This window comes from Sander vitreus, chromosome 23, assembly GCF_031162955.1.
Source record: "Sander vitreus isolate 19-12246 chromosome 23, sanVit1, whole genome shotgun sequence".
In the NCBI taxonomy this organism is placed as follows: Eukaryota; Metazoa; Chordata; class Actinopteri; order Perciformes; family Percidae; genus Sander; species Sander vitreus.
This window is the reverse complement of record NC_135877.1, coordinates 5,555,371-5,576,663: the sequence shown is the minus strand read 5'-3', so window position 1 is coordinate 5,576,663 and position 21,293 is coordinate 5,555,371. Positions and strand designations below refer to the sequence as shown.

General features: G+C 42.0%; 1 protein-coding gene across 1 annotated transcript in view; it reads right to left on the bottom strand.

Moving 5' to 3' along the window:
• Positions 1 to 15,746, bottom strand: part of gas2l3 (growth arrest-specific 2 like 3) — a 29,119-nt gene extending 13,373 nt beyond the window's left edge. The window contains 2 exon segments of the mRNA XM_078242826.1: positions 2,199 to 2,254; positions 15,605 to 15,746. Of these exon segments, the coding sequence (XP_078098952.1) occupies positions 2,199 to 2,222 (24 nt within the window). The 5' untranslated portion in view covers positions 2,223 to 2,254; positions 15,605 to 15,746.
• Between the last annotated feature and the right edge of the window lie 5,547 nt (positions 15,747 to 21,293).

The following is a 21,293-nucleotide window of genomic DNA, read 5'->3' as shown; positions in this document are numbered from 1 at the left end:
TTGACCTTTCAGGATCATAACTAAACCAAGAGCTGATTGGTTTGGCCAGGCTGAACTAACGAGGTCATGTTGCCCTTTTCAAATACTTGGAGCTCTTGGAGGGCATTCTATTTGGTGTGCATTTCTATTTGCTATCTGATAAAGATGCTACAAGGAGACAACATCTCCCTAACACTGCTCTGCATTGATGTGCATCTATATTAATCTCTGTCAACAGATAATCTGTAGCCCACGGGAAAAAGAAAATTGAGATTGAACGCACTGGCCCAAATGCAATCCAGGAACCCACTGGTTATCGTTCTTTTTTTATTTATTATCTGCGAGATTGGCCGAAAAGTCATCTGGACCTAAAACACCTACAAAAAAGTACAGGCACCACAGAAATATTGGCCGTTGTCCCTAGAAACTAAACCGTCATCAGACCGATAGCCGATTGGTTCAGAGATTGTATCCCTCTAAACTTTGTTACTTCCGTGTTTTGCTTTCTACTTTTGAACTTAAATTGAAGGATTACAGGTTTAGAAAGGTCAAATCAGAAACACTATCGAGCTAAAAGATTTTTTATTTTTTTTTTGCTTTGTAGTGACAGGGTTTTAAGCCCACAGCAACTATTTGTAGCCATCACTAAATATTTCTGAGGTTCATCAGATATCCCAGGCATGAGACCAAAACCTGCAGACATCATATACAATGTGTTTTACTGTTGCATTAATGTACGCATATGCTACTTATACTTCCATGAGTGCATACATTTTCAGCATGGGTGAACAGAGCAGTCAGAGTGTGACCAGTTATCGAATGCGACTGTGCTGCTCTACATTGGCAGTGAAGCTCCGAGCTGCGCTTTGGAAGTAGCTGCAGTGTTACGTTCTCTGCAGCATCACCACAGCCTGATACGGATCAATACCCTCACAGGGTGCCTTCCATGGCACACAATATCATCCACCGATTCCTAGATTTCTTCTTCTATTTGAAGTGCAAGTGGGATTTTGGGTGCTCCACAAACATACATGAATTAACTAAATATGTCCTCACACAGTGACTGTCCATATTTTTTTTTTTGCCAATTAGGAAATCCTTACGGTTGTTTTCTGCTGTCTTTGGTATTGAATGGGAATGAGATGCACCGTAAAAACAAGTTTGAACTAGATAAAGATAAAAAAAAAAAAAACAGGAATTGTCCTTAAAGGGTGATTAATTTATATGTAAACTACTCTTAACTACTCTGACAATGATATTGGGGAAATGTAAAGGCAGCCTACAGAGATAAAAGCACCATACAGTTTAAACCAACGTCAAAAAAAATCTGCCACAAACAAACCTAATTAACTCCATCTTTTGGTGCATTTGAAGCTAGAGCATCCGACCACAGTTCATCAACAACTCTGGTGAGGTTCCCCTTAGCCTCGTCAACACATCAGCATCAGTCTGAGACATTTCCTGCCACATGTTATGTGTGCAGAACTGGGATACATATTTTGCAATATCTACAGTCCAAGACGGATGGGGAGAGAGCCAGGACTTTCCAAACCAGATGACGAGATGATGAGAAAAGCCCTTCTCAACGACGACATTCTGCCATGGGACAAAGCTGTAACACGATAGGTTTGTTGTTTGGGGTTTTTGGGATGGCTGACATTTCGTTGCTGGGAGTGGAAGGAGGAGAGAGAGAGAGAGAGAGAGAGAGAGGAGAAAAAAAAAGTGTTGCCCATTCCACCCACTCCCCCTAAAAACAATGTGCGGAGAAACTCCTCGGGGTCCAAACGGTGGAAAGTCAGACATGCATAACAACAACAAGATGGCATGCTGGAACACAGGTGGGCTCGCCGCAGTTGTTGAGTGGGAGACAGATGTCAACACCGCTTTTACCGGAATAACTATAGCACAGTCTGAGAACTCTCCCCCCACCTAATTTTTTTCACACAGATGGGACTCATTGCCCAGACACTAAGAATGGTACTGATTGACCAAACAGGGCGCAATAATGAGGTCTCAAAGTCAAGTTCAGCTCTACTGCAGTGTTGACATTTGTAACTTATCTACTGATGTGTTGAGACTTGAAGAACACACAGCCATGTGAACGTTTATAACTCCTTGATCGCTAACCTGTACCACTATCTACAATGGACTCAAGGACTTGGTTTCTTCTCTGGCCAATCAAAGTACATCTAATCCAATCTAGATGGCGATGAGCCTACCTGGATGCCAGCCTGGACAGCCATGACTGTGACCACAGATTGTTCACTTCTTCATTCTGTGGAGAGATAAGACAGAGACTTGGGTTAAAAGAGATCATATCCAGAAGGTCTGTTGCTCATCTCACATTGCAATTCAAAGAGTGGGAATAAGAAGGTTCAAATGGTCGCCTCTGAGTTTCCTCTCATGGTGTCCGGTTATGGGCTAGCTACAGTTCTAAAGAAACGGTTTGACATTTTAAGAAACGTCCCCGTTTGCTTTCTTTCCAAGAGTTAAATGAGAAGTTTGATTTCGCTGTCACGTCAAGTGTGTAAGTGGATCCAGGGGGGGCGATTATCTTAGCTCATTCTAATGGACTAGAAGCAAAGAAAACAGGTGATTTACATACCGTGACTATTTCTTGGTGAACAGCAAGAAGCAGCGACTAGAGTCTTGCCTTCACCCTGGAGTTGCCAGACAACCAGCAGAAATGCTGAGCGGATGGATTAACTGTTGACCGCCAAGAAATAGTTCCACCACGCAACTCCCTCCAAGAGCACACATTGATTTAGATTGCCGATTGTGTACAGACTAAAACAAATGAGACCATGTGTGAATTTGTGCATTTTAGAGGGGCTGGTATTCAGATTTTGGAGAGAGCCAGGCTGGCCTTTCCCCCTGCTAAACTTAGCTAGTCACGTCTAGTTCTAGCTCCGTACCTTACCTGAGAGTGTATCAATCTTCACTTCTAACTCTCAGCAGTACCAGTGAATTACGGCATATCCCAAAAACGTCAAACTATTCCTTTAAAGAGCGTTCACTGGAGTACAGTAAAGAATATTGTTCTAATACATTATCTCTCTCTCTCTCTTCACTTCTATACCATTTGTATTGATTAATTACTGCATGCCCAGTTAAAATTCTGGTGCGGACTTTGACCAGACTGGTTTGGTATCATTGGTTGTAGCAGATTTTCTGAGTTTGAGTATTCAGCATTCAAACAATTTATCTATTGAAAACTCACTGCGATGATAATAAAGTTAGGTCAGTAAGAGATTAATAATACATAATATGTGGTTTATGGTCCAGCCCTACCCTGGAGCCCTCTGACTTAGGGCTGGGCGATTGGGAGAAAATCAGATATCACGATATTCTTGACCAAATACCTCGATATCGATATTGCGGTGATATTCTAGGGTTGACAATTGGTGCTTTAACAAAATATCTTCACACTTAGAGTTTAGATATATAATCATCAGTAATGTGGACATAATGTCTAAGTGGGGAAAAGGCAAATAATAGAACAGCTAGAACAGTCTGGTAAGTTCAGAAAATGACATCACTTTACTGTAATGCAGCCTTTAAAACCAGGAAAAGACAACACTCATATCACGATATCCAAAATCTAAGACTATATCTAATCCCATATCACAATATCAATATAATATCGATATATTGCCCAGCCCTACTCTGACTCCTGGGACAGGAGAAAGACGTCAAAAAACCCTGTGAATGACATTCAAGCTTAACTGGCTCCACACAATTACTTTGAAGCTTCATTCAAGATTATCCCATCAAGTACATGCAGTATTTACACTAATTTCAGACATGGGGCTCTTTCATCTACAGTACACACTGTCAGCGCGATTCCTCGGCAAAAAAAATATAAATTCAGATGTCGCAAGGTGTCCTGGTGAATCAGCTGGGAAAGTTGAAAACCATGTAGCTGTGATGCCCCGAGTAGTGATACAGTAGTAACGGAGAAACATTAAAAGGGAGGACAGTTGAACAGGATATAAGCTGCAAACAAGCACTCGGGATGATGGGAACAGCCCTCTGGGTAAAAAATAAATAAAAAGAACAGCCGGGATGTTGTTGTTTTTCTGGACAGGCAGTGGGTTTTACTGGATCAGACTTTCTCACGAGGAAGTGCTGAGGTTAGTCTGAGTGCTCCTCTCTGCCCTTTCCCACACAGGATGTGAAGGATTACCCCGACGCTCAACTGTCCCCGAGGGTGTGTGCGTTTGACAAAGAGAGGCAGTGGGTGGGGGGAGAAAGCAATCACAAGGACGTAGATCCTAAGAACACTGATAATTTGGTCAACACAGCTGAGGCAATAGTCTCCTAACACCACCATCCCCCCCCATGCTCCGCAGACACACAAATATCACCTCACATAAACCATCCAACCATCATTACACCCAACACGGGTTTGAGAAACTTCTAGCCCTATGGTGTTCTCACCTGATGTCATCATGCAGAGAGTGATGAAAACGGTATAAGAAGCAAAGAAAACTAGCATAGTCATAGAAATGCCTTAATAACCACTTAAATTGCATCCTCGGCTGTTCATCAAAAGGCATGCCTAATGAGAGTGCTGCGTGCAGTCATCCGACACCAAAACTGCAGCTCAGGGGAAGAGAGGATGCAAGTCAGCGGCCAAGGACGGGACGTGACAGGAAGGATGACAACACAAGACAACTTACCTCAGAACAAAAATGGTACGGTACTGGGCGAGGAAGCTGCGCCACACAACTGCGGTCAGCCTCAAAAGCACATCCTCATCATCAATGCTGAGTCAAAACCCTGCGCTAGGCTCAGTGCTGTCCATTCAGAGCGGCTCCTGCCTCTGTGGGTCCACGAGTGAGTGGGGAAGGAAAGGCAGCGAGGGAATGACAGGGAGGGAGGATGGATGGGAGGAGGAGGAGGTGCAAAAGGAGAGCCCTGACTAATGAAGTGGCAACGCTTGGCTAAGCCCTGACCGCCCCTCTGCATCCCCCCCCTCCCCACCAAACAATCCTGTCACGGCGGGACCCTCTCACAAAGCCTCCATTGTTTTGTTAGCCACACACACACACACACACACACACACACACACACACACACACACACACACACACACACACCTCATTTCCAAGCCAGCAGTGCAATCAGGAACTCCCCAACCAGGGTGCAATGAAATGGAATGAGATGGGCTAGAGGAGGTGAGGTGGGGGGGGGGTTACCTCAACTTCCTTTTCATCCCCCCCAGCCCCCACCTCCCTCTAGTCCCAACAGAGAACTCACCCAAGCTCCCACACCGGCACTCATCAGAAAGTTCGGGGAGGGAAGCAGGAAAACAATAAGCTTGTTCTGTTTTTTTTGGATGGTCGTTGATGTCGATATCAAGAGAGTTGACAGCTGCATCCATGTGGAAAGGGTTCCAACAAGTTTGCCTTGGAGTGAGCAAAACTCCAAGAAAGCAAAGAACAGAACACATGACGTCACACGAGCTACTGAGATGCACAGATGTTGGGTGTCCACAGCTGTTCCAACCAGCTCAATTCTGAAGACTGAAGTGCTCTCTAGCAAGGCTCATTTTTTGAACATACTTTGATGAGATATTACATCCAAGTGTCCTGGGGCACAAGATCACGCACGTGACTGAATACTCAGAAAACATGAAAATAAGTGAATGCCTGAAATTAGCCTGATGTCTACAATGACGACAACTACGCATGCTCATGTATTCGTCAATGATATTTTGAACAGCAGATCAACCGCTGAAATTAAGTTATTAAACCACAACATGCTCCAAGCGATACCTTGTGCTGTGCCAACATTCAGTGACTGTGGGTCGATCAAATCTGAAATTCAAGAGAATAACTCTTTGATTTGTAAAAAAAAAAAAAGAAAAAAAAAAAAAGGAAAAAGAATGGAAATAAAAGAAATGTCAAAAGGTCAAAGACCAGCACTGAAAAACTTCGGATTTGTGGCAGCTAGAGGATTTGAAAAGGATCGTTTTCTTCCTCTTTCAAGTCTTTTAAAGCAATGTCCTCAAGGCTATGAAGCCGAATAGCCAGAAACGGTGACGGAACGACGACATTTAGGATTTCAGAAGAGGGAAACAATCCAGAATGGCTCTGCTTCTTTTCAGCGTGCAGGCGTTCGAGAGGGCTCGCACTTAACAACACAGAACAAAAGGGCAAATCTTTGGCTCTGGACTCCAGTTGTGTGCATCTGGGGCCCCAGCAGATGCTGAGAGCGTGACTCCCTACAGGGACCAAAGGCACCCACACACAGTCAAATGTCAAGCACAGAGGAGGGCGAGCGAATCGAAAGCCAAAAAAAAAAAAAAAAGGGGGAGGCGAAGACAAAACACGTTTTATATTGGCGGTGAACTTGGGAGTGGCACGCTGGAAAGGGCAGGGCTCGACACTGACACTGAGCACTACCACGCACATTCCCCAACGGTTGCCGGGAGTAAAAAAAAAAAAAAAAACACATCTGACAATGCTGGCACTCTTCTGCCATCCATCTGTGATGTGCCGTTTCCTCCAGAACCTTCCTGCTTCTGTCAGCAAGATGTTGCATCCAAAAGATGTGGCAGTTTTTGCAATTATGTATTTGTGTATTATTTCTTCTTGGGGGGGGGGTCCGGTAGGGGAATTGAAGGGAAGTGACACACTGTTCTCACTATGCTTTGTTCACCATGGATTGTGCTGTAGGTCACGTGTTATGAAAATTTAAATTAAAAAAAAAGTTGGGGGGGAAAAAAAATCCTCACACCACGTGGAACATAGAGCACATCACTCTATGTGACCTGCAAAAGGTGATTATTCAATCAAAATGTTGTGCCAAAGCGATTTGAAAAAAAAAAAAAAAAAAAGTAACTGAGTAAATGAGGCGCAGAAGACCTGGTACACAAAGACCCTTGTCAGGTTTGGAGTGACTAACCTGTATTTAGGAGTGAAATAAAAAGCTTTGTTGCTGTTTTATCCCCTCAGGAAATCTGCTATTTCCAGGACTCCACTCCAACACTTTTTAGGCATTATCTTCAGATGATGTTTCCAGATGTTAAGCATTGCAGTGTTACACATGTGCAATTGCAGAAACTGCAGATTTTGAGGCTATTATCATATTCAGAATGCAATTCCACTGGTAATTCAAGATTACATTTAAAGTCGATGTGGTGTCTAGCCTGCAGGAATTCACAAACAAACACAAAATAATGAATTTAATGACATTAAATGTGTGGGTGCACCAACGGTACGTCATGCATCCGCGGTTGATGCTCCACGCCCTTTGACCGGCAGCTGACTGGACGAACGCGTCACGTGGGTCTGGCTACTCCCGAATTTCAAAAACGACAGTAATGGCGGCCGGTTCGGAATACGATGTAGTGTTTTACGAAAACAGTTCAGCGGAACGTGTTTCTGAAAATATTTTAAGCGAGAAATAGGCCGTGCGGTTGCTGAATCGGTCTTCATTTCAGATTGACAAAGGTCAGTTTGAAAGATTTTCTTCTACTTCTATTGGATAGTCGCGTTCAACGGATTCATTTGCATAAAGATGGGCATCGGCCAGCTTTTTTTTTTGGACGCGCAACATTTTTTTTCAAATGCAGCGGCGCCTTCCCGGGATGCTTTGCGGGCGCGTTAAAGTCGCTTGACGTCACCCATAGGAATAAAGTGGAGCGCGTCGCGACACAAGCGTCGCATGGCCAGGTGCAACAACTACTTAAGATAACTGTCCTCAGTAGGAGGCCTGTTTTCTCCTTATAGTGCTCCACACACAATCCACTTCCTGCCAGAAAAAGGTGCCAAATAAATGAAAGGAATTGCCTTTGTCTAGGTACAAATGAGCGGTATAATAGACTTCGAGTCTATTAAAAGGAAAGGGATCAAGTACAAGCTTCCCTGTATCCTGAATGTGTGTGTGTGTGTGTGTGTGTGTGTGTGTGTGTGTGTGTGTGTGTGTGTGTGTGTGTGTTGTTGAGGGTGGGGGTGAGACATCTGTCCGCATGTTGCCCACGCAGGTCGCCTCTCCCTGGTCTCATCTAGTAATCATTTAAGAGGATCAGCGCTATTCCAGACAGCAGAGTGCATCCACCTCCACGACGCTCCATCATCACAATACACAGCACGTGGCGCACGCATGCTGCCCGCGGTGCTCCGGTAGTGCACACGAGCACCCGTGCATAAAAGTGCAAACAAAGAAATGAGAACACATTACGTAATGAGTTAAAAAGTGGAATGTTCAGGCGACGATGTCCTTTTGATTTTCCACTCCACGGTGCTGAGCGTGTGTCAGGGGAATAAAAACAAAGTAAACATGAGCAAAAAATAAAACCAAAGTCAGCCATGTGCAGTTTCAAGAACCCCTATGGGTCTTTAAAAAGGCGTTTTATTTTAGGTGGGAGTCCCCAGAGAAATTAATGTTTTAATTTTCTAATTTCATTTCCTGGAAGTTATTCTTCCATTACGCAAAATTTCTCATGAGGGCTTTTCTCTAATATTTCCTGAAAGCTTTTTTTCCTTTGGAGTACTGAATCATTTTCAGCCCAAATCATTTTTTCATTTACTAACTCAAAAAACAAACAAGGGAAAATCGTCTCTGCTGCCGTTCACCACGCTGCATGTGACGGGGTCTTAAGGGGCCCAGTATGCTTCATGCAGAGGGCTTGTCGGATCATAGGAAAGCACCTGAAACCCCCCCAATACCTTTCAGAGACTGACCATTTCGGTAACTTTCTGAAACCGACAATTCAACATGCACGGCGGCTTAGCACAGCGATTGGCCAGGCGTGCTGCAGAGCACATTTATCAGGATTTTATCTTTTCTCTCAAGCTGTGTTCTTTCATTCTTCACACAGTTACTTCCATCACGTTGTGTGTGTATAGAGCCAAGTGCAACAGCATGAGTGCCTTCAAGAACAGACTGTCTGAAAAGTGTGTACCGTTATCCCTATTGTGTCGTGGCAGGTCATACCAACTAGTTTGTTTCAAGCATACTAACCCAGCCTTTGGACATAGCTTCTTTTGCATCATTTCATTTATAAACCTGGAAGCTTCTCAGTTAGGGTTCTACTGAACACAATTTTATTTGAGGTTTTTAAATTAGAAAAGAGGTCCCATTTTATAGAATTTAAATTGATTGACTTGAGCCGACAGATACAGATGAGTAACAACGTGTGCGTGTCCAGTAGCCGTGGTGTGAAGTGGCTGCAGGCCAGTGAACCTCCTGCGCCCTTCCCCTTCCCCGCAGTTCAAAAAGGGTTCTGCTGGGCCAAACTTCCCCCTGGAGAATACTAACTCCTCCTCTATTAAACTCCGTCCTGCTGAGCCCTTTGTATCTGGACTTAATTACCCTGTCGGAGGAGAATTTCATTTAGAGCCCCGACTCCCCCTTTTCATTACAGATGGGGCCCGGCTTGCACTGTGTCGAGAGGGAAATTCATTCAGTTGCTGAGAATGAAAAAGTAAATATACGTCAACGGTCTGTTGTTGAAACGAGCACAACGTCTTCAATGAAACTTTACGTTCTAAAAGCGATTCAGTCCCCCCCCCCCCCGCGCCTGCACAAGCTTGCTCATCATGGTTTTCCATGGCAAAAGACTATCCCCCCTCTCAAGCAGGATTAAAACTTTTCTTGGCCTCCTTCCTCCTGTCCTTGTTGGAGCGGTCTTTCCTTAGGTGGGACACTGTGAGTAAAGTCCATCTTAAAGGCTTGGCTGAGTGGGAGCCACCTGCCAATCCCATTTTGATTTGTTGATGCTAATCCACAGCTCAATACACGCCACTCGGTGTTCTCCGGGACTTCAAAGCCCCTCACTGCTGACTCAGGATCAGGCTTCCTGCCCTGCCTTCTATAACCTGGACCAGCAGAGGAACCAATAGAAGCCGATTCCAGGTCGGTGAAAAGAGACCATTAGTTTGCAGCACACAAACAGAAAATACAAATTGGCCATGTATTTCAGACTTGCCTTCTTTAAAACTCTCGTTGCTTTCCAACTGTATCTTTACTGTCAGTTCTGTAGCTTTACAAAATATGTCACTCCTTGGTAAACAGAGCCAGTGGGCCTTAGTCTCTAAGTAGAAGAATATGCTCTACTGTTGAAACAAACAAGACTTAAGACTTCAGGGTTTCCCACAGTGCTCTATAAATTACAACAGTAACTGAACACAACACCTAAGATGACTTGACCAAAAGATTCCACACAACATTTCAAAACAGCAACAAGGTAAGCAATACTTGCCCGTTTTGGTGACGAAGAGAATATCTAAAACAGTGATTCCGATGTTTTACAGGAACTACAAGAGGAGACACCAAAACATCTGCTTTACGGCAAGCAAATTAAGCAGTTTTATGAAAACATATGAATGAATGGGCTGTGTGAAGCTGTCAGTGTCAAATCAAATCAATGTGCACTTTGATTTGTTTGAAACATGCAGAGGCCTTAGCTGTAGAGTGTACCATGTCCCAGTAATCCACATTTGGAGATCAGACTGTTGACTTTGCCAAAAAAATAAAAATATATATATTACTACACGGGGCAACAGCCAAACCACCACAAGCCAGTTCTCTAACAGAGTACCATCATGGCACCAACCTCTGCCAACTGCAAACCCTGAACATACACTTTCAAATTTTCCATTTTGAGTCATCTTCCACATTTTTAAATTTCCTCCCCTACATGATGTCAGCGATCAGTTGGCTGAGCCAATCAGCAGTAACCAACATGCAGGCAGGGCATCCTTTAAGCTACAGCAGGCCTGGAATGATGCCCACTCTGAGCCGTTTCCACACACACACACACAACGTCATTGCTTCAGCTGCAGGCCCCCAGTTTGAAAGACCTAAGGGCACTACCACGCCAATCTGACAGTTGATTTTCACTCAGTCAGCTGTTATTAAACGTTTTGTAACCGTTAGTCATCCCCTAATGAAGTGCTCACGAGCGCGTCACATCATGTGTTCATTAAGTGAATGCACTGGGACGTGAAGCTGTTGACAGATAGGCGCACCAGGAGGGAAATTTGCGAAAACCTTTTGATTTCAAACATGACATCTATCATGCAGCCAAAAACTGCCAGGCCATAAGGGATGTCTACTACTATAAACTTACTAGTGTAAATACTTATGTGAAGCATGCCTGCGCTGGGCTCCTCCTTTATTGTCAACATTAGTTAATCATGTGAGCTCTTCCTTTACCGATAACACGTCACATGCGAGATGTTAAATCCAGTCACACCAAATGATGTCACAGATGACAATGTCTGTGTCAGCATTCTGCCAACAATCAAGGATTAATTATCCACAAACTAGGATCTACAAACGCATAGTCTGGATCGACAACGGTTAATTTACCGGATAGTTCCGAAACGCCGGAAGTTCCACCGGATGTCCCTCACTTTCCGCTTTCTTTGGGTTAACTTTAAATTCCGGTAACATCAAGGAACATTAACTAGAATCCCCGAGCAACGCTGGCAACATGCTGAAAATGGCAAGTAAAAAAAAATGTACAAAATGGCGATACACTGGTAAAAGCAAATGTTTAACCATGTATCCAGCTAATTTAAATGGCTCACTTTACTGTATTGTGTCAACGGTTAACTTCATTTATTGTATGTGGCGATTTCTTTTTGCGGGGTGCAAATGTTCACCAAAACAAGTCAACCAAGACAACCCAGAGTGTTGCCATGCAGCAAGCTTTATCAGGGTCAGTTCAGATAAGCCCGAGTAGCTCAAAACGGCCACGTCGCCCGTTCCCAGCTCTTCACAGAAGGTCAGGCCAAGGAGACGCAAAAGGTCGGTGGGGTGGGGGGGGTTGTGGTCGTCGAGCTCAGCCTTATTAGCGATGTTTGTTTGTCACATAATTCCCCTAGTTAGTGTGCGGGGAGAGGAGGAGGGGTCTAAAAACATGGGTTACCTTTCACCTTAAGCCTTTACCAGTGCTAAGACATGGTGGGAGAACCCTGTGCACCCTTAGATCTTCTGTGAACAGAGACACTCTCACACCAGCCATAAAAAAAGAGTGATTAAAAAGGATTGCTTTTAACAAAGTGACGCCACAATGGAAACAAAGAAAATTCAAATAAAAAATGCAGCCCCTCAAACCGACAGCCTCAATGAGGATTTTAGTTCTAAAATGTCAAAAGAATACTGTGTTCACATAATGACTTGTAGCATTCAAAGAGCACACAGATGACTCCATTATCTCATGTCACGTTACTAATCCAAACCACCATCTCCTGAATGAAGAATGCATGATGTCTGCCCTTATCTGCAACTATATACACAGTATCTAAACGCATGCACCTACAGAATAACAAACCCCATTTTACACACACAAACACAAAAACAGCCCCCACCATTACCATTCCCTTCCTGTAAGCTGTACCCTAAATAAATGAGGGGTAATCCAAGATTTCATTATCATCTCCATTGTGGGTCCACACGCAGCATCGCAGCCCATATGTGCACACGTGCATTTTTAACTCATTAAGCCTTCGTGTGTGTGTGTGTGTGTGTGTGTGTGTGTGTGTGTGTGTGTCTTAACTTCCTTCAGGAGCCCTGGCAGGCCCAAACTGCGAGGCCTGATGCCAAAGATCAAGCAGATGGTGGTTATGAAGAGAAGTAGGAATTGGGGTTGCTACTTATGTGTGGGCACATTCATTGAGAGCTGGGCAGTGACAGCTTTGTCTGAAACAGAGTGCTGTACTGTATTGTCAGTGATCTGGTAGCAGATCCTAGTACAGTCTAAGGGACAACAACATAACAATGACACCTTCAGTCAGACACAGTGAGCCCTGCTCCTAAACAAAAGTCTGGGATCTTGGAACAAGCACCACATTTACCAGAGGAAGCCAAGCGGACAAGAAAGGACACAAATCAAATGCTGGTGAGTCCAAGTTTCTCTGGACAGTGTTCACTTAGTGCTTATAATTAAGTTTGACTCATGACTTTCTGTGCTTGGAGAGGGTCCAAACTGACAGCCGGATATACTTGTGCAAATTAGAATAAAAACTCAATTAGTGGGGACTGACACATTCTCTGTTGCAGCGTCAGTGTGTGTGTGTGGCTGATATAGTCTGGATCGACGAAAGTTCATTTCCTGGATAATGGCCGGAACGTCCAGCGCCATCGGATGTCCCACCGGATGTCCCTCGCCTTGCCAAACTCTGTTCGTTTCAGGAAACGAACCACAACCTTCGAGCTAGCGAGCTACACGCTGAAAATTGTTTTAAAGTTTTGAAGAAAATTTGGAACGTGCAACAAGGCAGGCCTGCTTGGTTCTTTAGGGGAATGATTTTAAAGCTTTACAAAAGTACATGTTTAACGTTATGGCATTTGCTATCTAACTGGGATGTTTTGGGACCGATTGTGGCAGGATTGCTGTGGATGAAGTAATGTTACACACGGCGATACACTGGTAAGAGCAAATGACGTTTAACCATGTATCCACCTAATTTAAAATAGCACACGTTACTGTATTGTGTGAACTAGAGATACCATTTTTTGCTTCCCGATACCGATTCTGATACCCGAACTTGCGTATCGGCCGATACCAAGTACCGATCCGATACCAGTGTGTCATATATGTTTATTATGTTTTAACAACTGTATACTACTATCCCTGTATGGATGTGATATTATTTCTGTCTTTGTTGTCGGTCTGGCTCAGGTTAAACTCTTTGTGAAACATGAATGCCACAGAACGTTCTTTTATTCTGCAGTTTGACAGTCAGTTATAACAGAAAAATAACAAATAAACTACTTTAACGTATTTTTTCTTTAGGGCTTTATTACGTGGTATCGGATTGGTGCATAAACTCCAATACTTCCCGATACCAGCGTTTTAGGCAGTATCGGAGCCGATACCGATACTGGTATCGGAACATCTCTAGTGTGAACAGTTAACTTCATTTTATACGTGGCGTTTTCTTTTAATCGGGGTGCAAATGTCCAAAACAAGTTCCTTCACGAGACCATTATGCAGAGCCACCTTCACTGTGGGCCGGAGATTAGCGCTGCCCCAAGACAATTGGGATTGGTTTCAAGAAATGCAAACAACCCAGAGCGGTTTTTCCCTCCTATCCTGGAATGTAGGTGTGAAAGAGACCGCGAGACAACGGCAGATAAGACAGGTGTGTTTTGTTATATAGATCTAGCTTAGTGTAACTTTAAGTAACGCAAGATTTTAAAACACAGGGTGCACATTTAACTGATCACTGACTCTAATCCTAATGCAATCTGATACAAGTCAGTTTCTCAACAGCAAAAGCAGAAAGCTGACCCATCAGATGATTAGTGGGTTCCGGATTAATGGTGATGTAGGAAATGATTGGAGGGTATGCTGATTACATACATACGTGTGGGACAATTACATGTTATGTTTCATGAAATGCATGTGGAGGAATTATGACGCGCCTGCGCCCGTTCACACCCTTCCTTTTGCTTGAGTCATGGGTTATAGTGACATCCAATAAGTGCATATCATTGGATGTGGGAAAATGTAGTCACAGCAATATTCATAAGTAGCCTGGTTCCAGACCTCTGAATCGACACCCACATCTCCTAGTCTTTCAGCGATTCATATTGAATGAATGAATGAATGAATGTAGATTATGCGACAGAAATCTTGTTGTTGTGAAGACAAAAATAGGCTAAACATCTCCATTAACTCATCACCAGTGTGAGTGGCCTTTCCCTGGTGTAACCCTTAGTGCAGGAAGCACCTGCAGAGCATTTACTTCATCCTTTTTCCTCAAACAGGAAACCAGGCTTGTACACAACTTGATATAAGTGTCTCCCTCGTTATTGTCCCGCACACAATAGCTACACCAGCAGGGTCAAAAATGCCTGTGTGTGTGTGTGTGTGTGTGTGTGTGTGTGTGTGTGTGTGTGTGATCTTAAAAACAGCATGAGAGAGAATTGCACCCTGCTCTTCCTAATGAACTCATCACAGACACAACATTCACTTAATCCTATAACCAACCGCTGCAACGTCACATTATTATAATGCAAACTACTGATCCTCTTACCCATTTATGCCCACCTGCCAATCAAGAATATTTAAATGCATGTGCGCATGCTCCACACTGAAAGCTGTTGTTTTATACTCAACACAAGCACGCTCAGACCTGTCAAAGTCAATTAACTGCCATTATGGAACAGTGAGATAGACTGTAAAAGTGCAGGGATGTTAACGCTAAATTAGTTTGAATTGCAGCCTTTCCGTTTGAATTTGATTGTGGCTCGTGTGAGAAGAAAAGTACATCGTTTATTTAACATTTGAGTCATAAACATAACCACAGTCTTTATGTGAAAGTCACGTCAATAAAGATAGACTTTAAGCTAGCTGCGTAGAAGACGTTTTAGGCAAAACCCTAAACTTTTATTATACTTCAATGTTGCGTCAGTTCTGCACTCCTGGCAGTATATGTATTTTACGGGAATTATTACTTGAAAAACACACTGCACTTCAGTTGTGACAAAATAACGGTATTTTCAGTATTTTTGCTAACAGCTTCCACGAGGCTCCCTCATGGATTTTGGGGAGAAACAGGAGGAAACCTCTTTCTCCTCGCAGGAGAAAACTTTCGGATAAACTTACCCCGCTTATTCTCGCTTTAATAAAAAGATGAAGTACACGTTTTAGACTTACCAGGAACACGGTAGGGTATAGAGTCTTCAAACAGAAAGTCCGGGCACTTTGAGTTGATTTTTAAAGCGTTTTTCCTTGTGGAAATCCTGACTTGGCACTCCAGTTATTTGGAGTTACTCATGTTCTCCGCTGCTGTGCTGTGTGTTTGTGGACAGTGCTGTTCGAATCAGCCAATCAGAGCACTCCGGGCGCTGGGGGCGGGGCCATACGTCTCACCTGAGTGTCATTTTACTGAATGATGAAAACCCATTCAATTAAATATAAGTGCCTAAATAAAGCTATATAAACTAGCATCCTAAATCATAGAATACGATTTGTATAGGTACTGTGAGTAAGATAAGCAATACACTTTTACATTTTCTCCCCCCTTTTCATTCAGTTTCTATGCAGTCTTTTACTCTGTCCCTCCTTCAACTACTTTCTACTATCACCCTAACATGCTTTTTCTAGTTTCACTTGTGTCCATTTTACCTGCAGTTCTCAGAGTGATGGATTTTTTTTTTTAATCCATCACAGCCTATTTATGATTCTATAAGATTTGAGTTACCACTTGGAGACGTTTCTATACATTGGTTTTGAAAAAGGTCCGAAGAAAAGACAAGAAATTGTAATTATTTTTTTGTTTTAAAGCCAATATCAACAAAACACAAGGGTTAATTTAGATGCCAGTCCACTTTCACAGGGTTGTTGTTAATGATGTATGTGCAACACATAGGTCAATGGTGACAACTACCATGGACAAGCTGAGAAGAAGGTGGGGAGTCAGAAAACTCACAACTTGCCCTACTGTACATACTGTATAGTTTATTTAAATACACATTCAATAAAAATAATTAAAAAAAATATACAAAAAGTGTTATAAGAAATAGAATACGAGTAATAAAAATAATAATATCAAGATTTAGGCTACACTGTAAACCCCTCTATTATAAACAGACAGGGTAACCAGATGGATAACCGGACCTCTCCCTTTGGCATCAAGTGTAAATTGTCTGTTGGGACACACATTCACTGTTTCTGGGAGTGTCGTTTGATTGCAAGGTTTTGGAGTAATGTAGCCCTGGAACTGAGTAAAATGTTCTCACTTAAAGTTACAAAGGATTCTGGCCTATAAGTGACAAACCTCCAACTGTCACACAGTGGTACCAAGAAACGTATAAAGTTTTACCCTTAGAAAGACTTACTGCACGAATGAAAGGGGATGATCATTTATTTGAGGGAACACGCTCAGCCTTTCTGAGGTACTTACCCCCCCGCCCCTCCGGGACACTGTAAATAAGGGAAGCTATGCTTTAGACTGGAACACTTTCGCTGGATGATTTATGTTATTATATCTGCTATTGCCAGTCTCTGGATCTCCCCTTCTCTGCTTTCGCTTTGATCTTATCTGACTACCTACTTTTATATATACATATATATATATATATATATATATATATATATATATATATATATATATATATATATATAACCTACTTTTATATATATATTATATATATACTTTTGTTGTACTGATGGTTTTATTTGATTTATTTAGGTACTTTCAATTCAATTTGATTGTTTATCTGTTTTTATTTCATTTACTTATTTATTTTTATTAACGTCATCCACCGTGTTATTGTCTTGTGTACTTGTATAATTTATATTTTAATTCCACTATACATGGATGAGAGAAGGCACAGTATGTGTATAGGGTGACTGTTGTGACAGTTGGGGGTGGCGGTAAGACTCTTTCTTTATTTTGATTTTGTTTTTTAATTTATGTGTATATATGTGTGCGTGTATGTATGTATATATGCATGCATGTGTGTATGTGTATGTATATTTATATATATATATATATATATATGTGATAAAGAAAAGAGAAAAAATTTTTTCTCTCTTCTCTTTTATGCTACTCCCCCCCCTTTTTTATTTATTTTTTTAACTTTTTGGGGTAAGGACAGTCGTGAGCTACCTGCAGTCATTTTGTTTTGGATGGTGGTTTATATTCCTTCCTGTTTTGATATTTTTGTGAACACAGAGAGCACTTGTATGTTGGTTATGTTCTATTTCGATAAAAATTAATAAAATCTATTTAAAAAAAAACATTTTTTAAATAAATAAACAGACAGGTAAAAAAAATACATATATACAGATGAGTAAGGAAATGGCATATTGCACAGTAGGAGGTGACAGAGTAATAAATAAATAAATATGCAAAGTGCAGAATATTGTCAAGTGATGGCTCATGTTGCAAAATCAGCTAGCAGTGCTACATTATAATGTGTTAAAGAGTCTGACTGCGGTATATCATCTCGTGAGGGGGGGGGGGTTGTGTTGAGTTTCAGCCGCACCCTTGCCATTGTGCAGTGAAACCATGGCAGCCCACATTTAGACATTTTTTTTGTTATATATACTTCTGGAAACAGCCAGTCTTCCAGCTGCCCAGGCTGCCTTTCTGCCAGCTGACCCTTTTAAGCTACCTGAAACTGGATCCTGTTCTGTTAGCAGTGGTGGAAGAAGTAATCGGATCCTTTACTTAAGTAAAAGTACTAATACCACACTGTTAAAAAAAAAAAAAAAAAAAAAAAAAACTCTGTTACAAGTTAAAGTCCTGCATTGAAAGTGTTACTTAAGTAAAAGTATGTAAGTATAATCAGAAAAAAATGTACTTAAAGTATTAAAACTAAATGTACTCGATGTAGAAAAATCCTCACATTTTAGAAACTGGAAACGATCCAAACAGTTCTGTCTTTAACGGTGTAATAATTTCCACTGGACTTGAAGTTTAATTTATAATAAAACGTCGTGTTTTATAGACTACGTGCGTTTCGTGTGCAAACATCTTAATTAGTAAAGTAACTGAAGCTGTCAGATGAATGTAGTGGAGTAAAAGGTACAATGTTTCCCTCTGAGATGTAGTGGAGTAGAAGTAGAAAGTGGCATGGAAAGAAAAGACTCAAGTAAAGTACAAGCACCTCAAAAATGTACTTAAGTACAGTACTTAAGTAAATGTACTAAGTTACATTACACAACTGTCTGCAAGAGAACACACACAACTATAGATGTCAGTTAACTGAATTTGTGAAGAATGTAAACTCATACTTGTTTTTCATGTAATTGCCTGGGTACTGCAGTGTAGGGTTACTGTGTTGGTGTGCAGATTAAACATTTGCCCTGTGTGCCTGAGCTTACTAAACCGCAGGTTTCTGTTCTACAAACAGTGTTCAGTCTCTAAAACATCGCTGGCCTGATGAAGCTGCTAATCAGTACCAGTATAGCACATAAATGATCCCTTTTTTTAAATACAAGAAGTATGGGTTGGATTAGTGATTAAAAAACAAACAAAAAGATTACTTTGACACACATTTCATAAGTGAATTGAACCCTCATGTTGTCCTCGGGTCAAATTTGACCCGTTTTCAAAGATTGTATGTCATAAGTAGGGGTTTCTTTTAACCCAATTTCCCAAAAATAACATGGATGGTTCCATACGCTAATTGATGATCACTACTTACCCTGGTGAAGATAAGTTAATAAGTAAGTTATGACCATAGGCTGCATAATATTAATGGACAAAGCATCCGGTTCGGCGATTACCTCAGTAAACATCTTCATAATGAGTTTATGGTCTCAATCGCTAGTTTTAAGTCTTCTGCAAGACAGAATGATGTTCATTTTTTGAATTATGGTCTCGTTGATTTTAAAATCTGCGATAAAGCAGGGGGTGTTTTAGGGCGTGGCTATGATGTGATTGCCAGTGAAAGTGTGTAACGTAACGTAGAGTGTAAGCAGCTCCTCCCTCACTCCTCCCTCTCGTCTAAAGTTGTCACTGGCAAACTCAACGGTTCATAGCAGATCTCCACAAACCAATGACGTCTGTCCATTAATATTATACAGTCTATGGATATGACGTTGACTAAGAAGCTGTAATCCAGAATTGGGTGATCGTTTATAGGCTGCTTTTATGCTTTATAAACAGGTAAACCGAACCGGAGGACAACAAGTGTTTGGTCGACGGGAAGATGATACGAGGGTAAACCCTTATGTTGTCCTTTTGTTTTCACAGCTTTTTTTTTTATATTAGAAATATGAGATGTCGAAAAAAAAAGCGCAAAAAATGTCTGAAAAAGCGACAGAAACATCTGAAAAAGCGACAAAAACGTTGAGATAGGGATAACTAAAGTGTTTTTTTCATGGTCGACGGGAAGACAACACAAGGGTTAATGAATAAAGGGTAATATATATATATTCTGTGCAGTGCAGTTTTGGACACACACACAGTGTGTGTCCAGAACTCTGAACACGGCATTACAAACTACAGATCTTTTATAGGCCTTTTCACAGCAGGTGCTGTGGCTTGTCATAGTAGGAAAAGCACAGGTGTTACTAATTACATTAACAATGGCTATGCTCTGTTCATGTGTCCCAGTACGCCGTGACAGGGTCACAGTGAGTCAGCATGCACAATACAGGGAGCCTGAAACTGGTGCAGCTAAATGGAATTCAGCCACCATTCATTTCATTATCGACACCTGTGCTTTTCCTACTACGACAAGTCAAAATGTCCTGAAACAAAGATACTTCCTGTTAAACAAGAAGGAGTTACCAGACACTGAGAACGTTTTATATAGCAGTCTCTTTATGGCTTTCAATTATGACATATAGTCAACATTTTTTAATGGCACATATTTGGACATTTCACAGGCGCATTAATGATGGATGCATTCCAGTTAGGCGCGCCAATTCCAGCTCAATGGTGTTTTAAGCCCCCAACGTCGACTTCAAGGCAGTGCTGCGACCGTCGATTTCAAGGCACCTAACCACTGCCTAATCCTAGTGCCTTCCAGGCAGCGCTGCCTGGAAGACGACATTGGGGGCTTAAAACACTGAACACCCCAATTCCAGACCCCTGCAATAGACCTTTTTCCAATGCAGACATGTTGACACGTCATAGTAGGAAAGGCACAGGTGTATTCCAAACCATTAATGATGGCTGCATTCCACTTAGGAGAGGCCCTGGTATTGTGCTGCTGACTCACTGAAATAGCTTACTGGGAACACTTGATGGAACTGAGCCATCATTAAGGTTATCAATTTCAGCTGTGCTTTTCCTACTATGACAAGTCAAAAAATGTCTGCTGTGAAAAAGGTCCATAGTGCCCTTGATTGGAACAGAGCCATTGTTAATGTCAACAGTTGCACCTGTGTGTTTCCTGTGTAAAACAAGTCAAAAGGGCTGTGGAAAAGATCCTACTGGATTTCAGGCACAGGGGTATGTTGAGTCAATAATCTGCAGTGCATGCTGAACAATACAACAATACAAACGGAAGTATTTGGGCTTTGTGTCATACAGGGGGCTGAACGTAGGCTAAGTATGGAAAACACAGCTGCAGCTGATTGAACATTAGTGATGAGTTCATGTTATTAGCTACAGCTGTGTTTACTCTTGACACTCTGTCCCACTTCCACATCATAAATCTACTAACTGTGTACTTTACACTGGAAAAATTACAAACTGTAGTACCAGGGGTTAAATTGGGATTTGTTATGTGGGGGGGGGGGGCTCTCCCTAAGGGGGTCTGGGGGTATGCCCCCATGGGAAGTTTTTTTTGAAAAATAAACCATTAAATGGCACTTTCTGGAGAGTTTTGTGCAAAGAAATGGAGAAATCGAGTCTTACATGATACATGCAAAACTGCAAGGT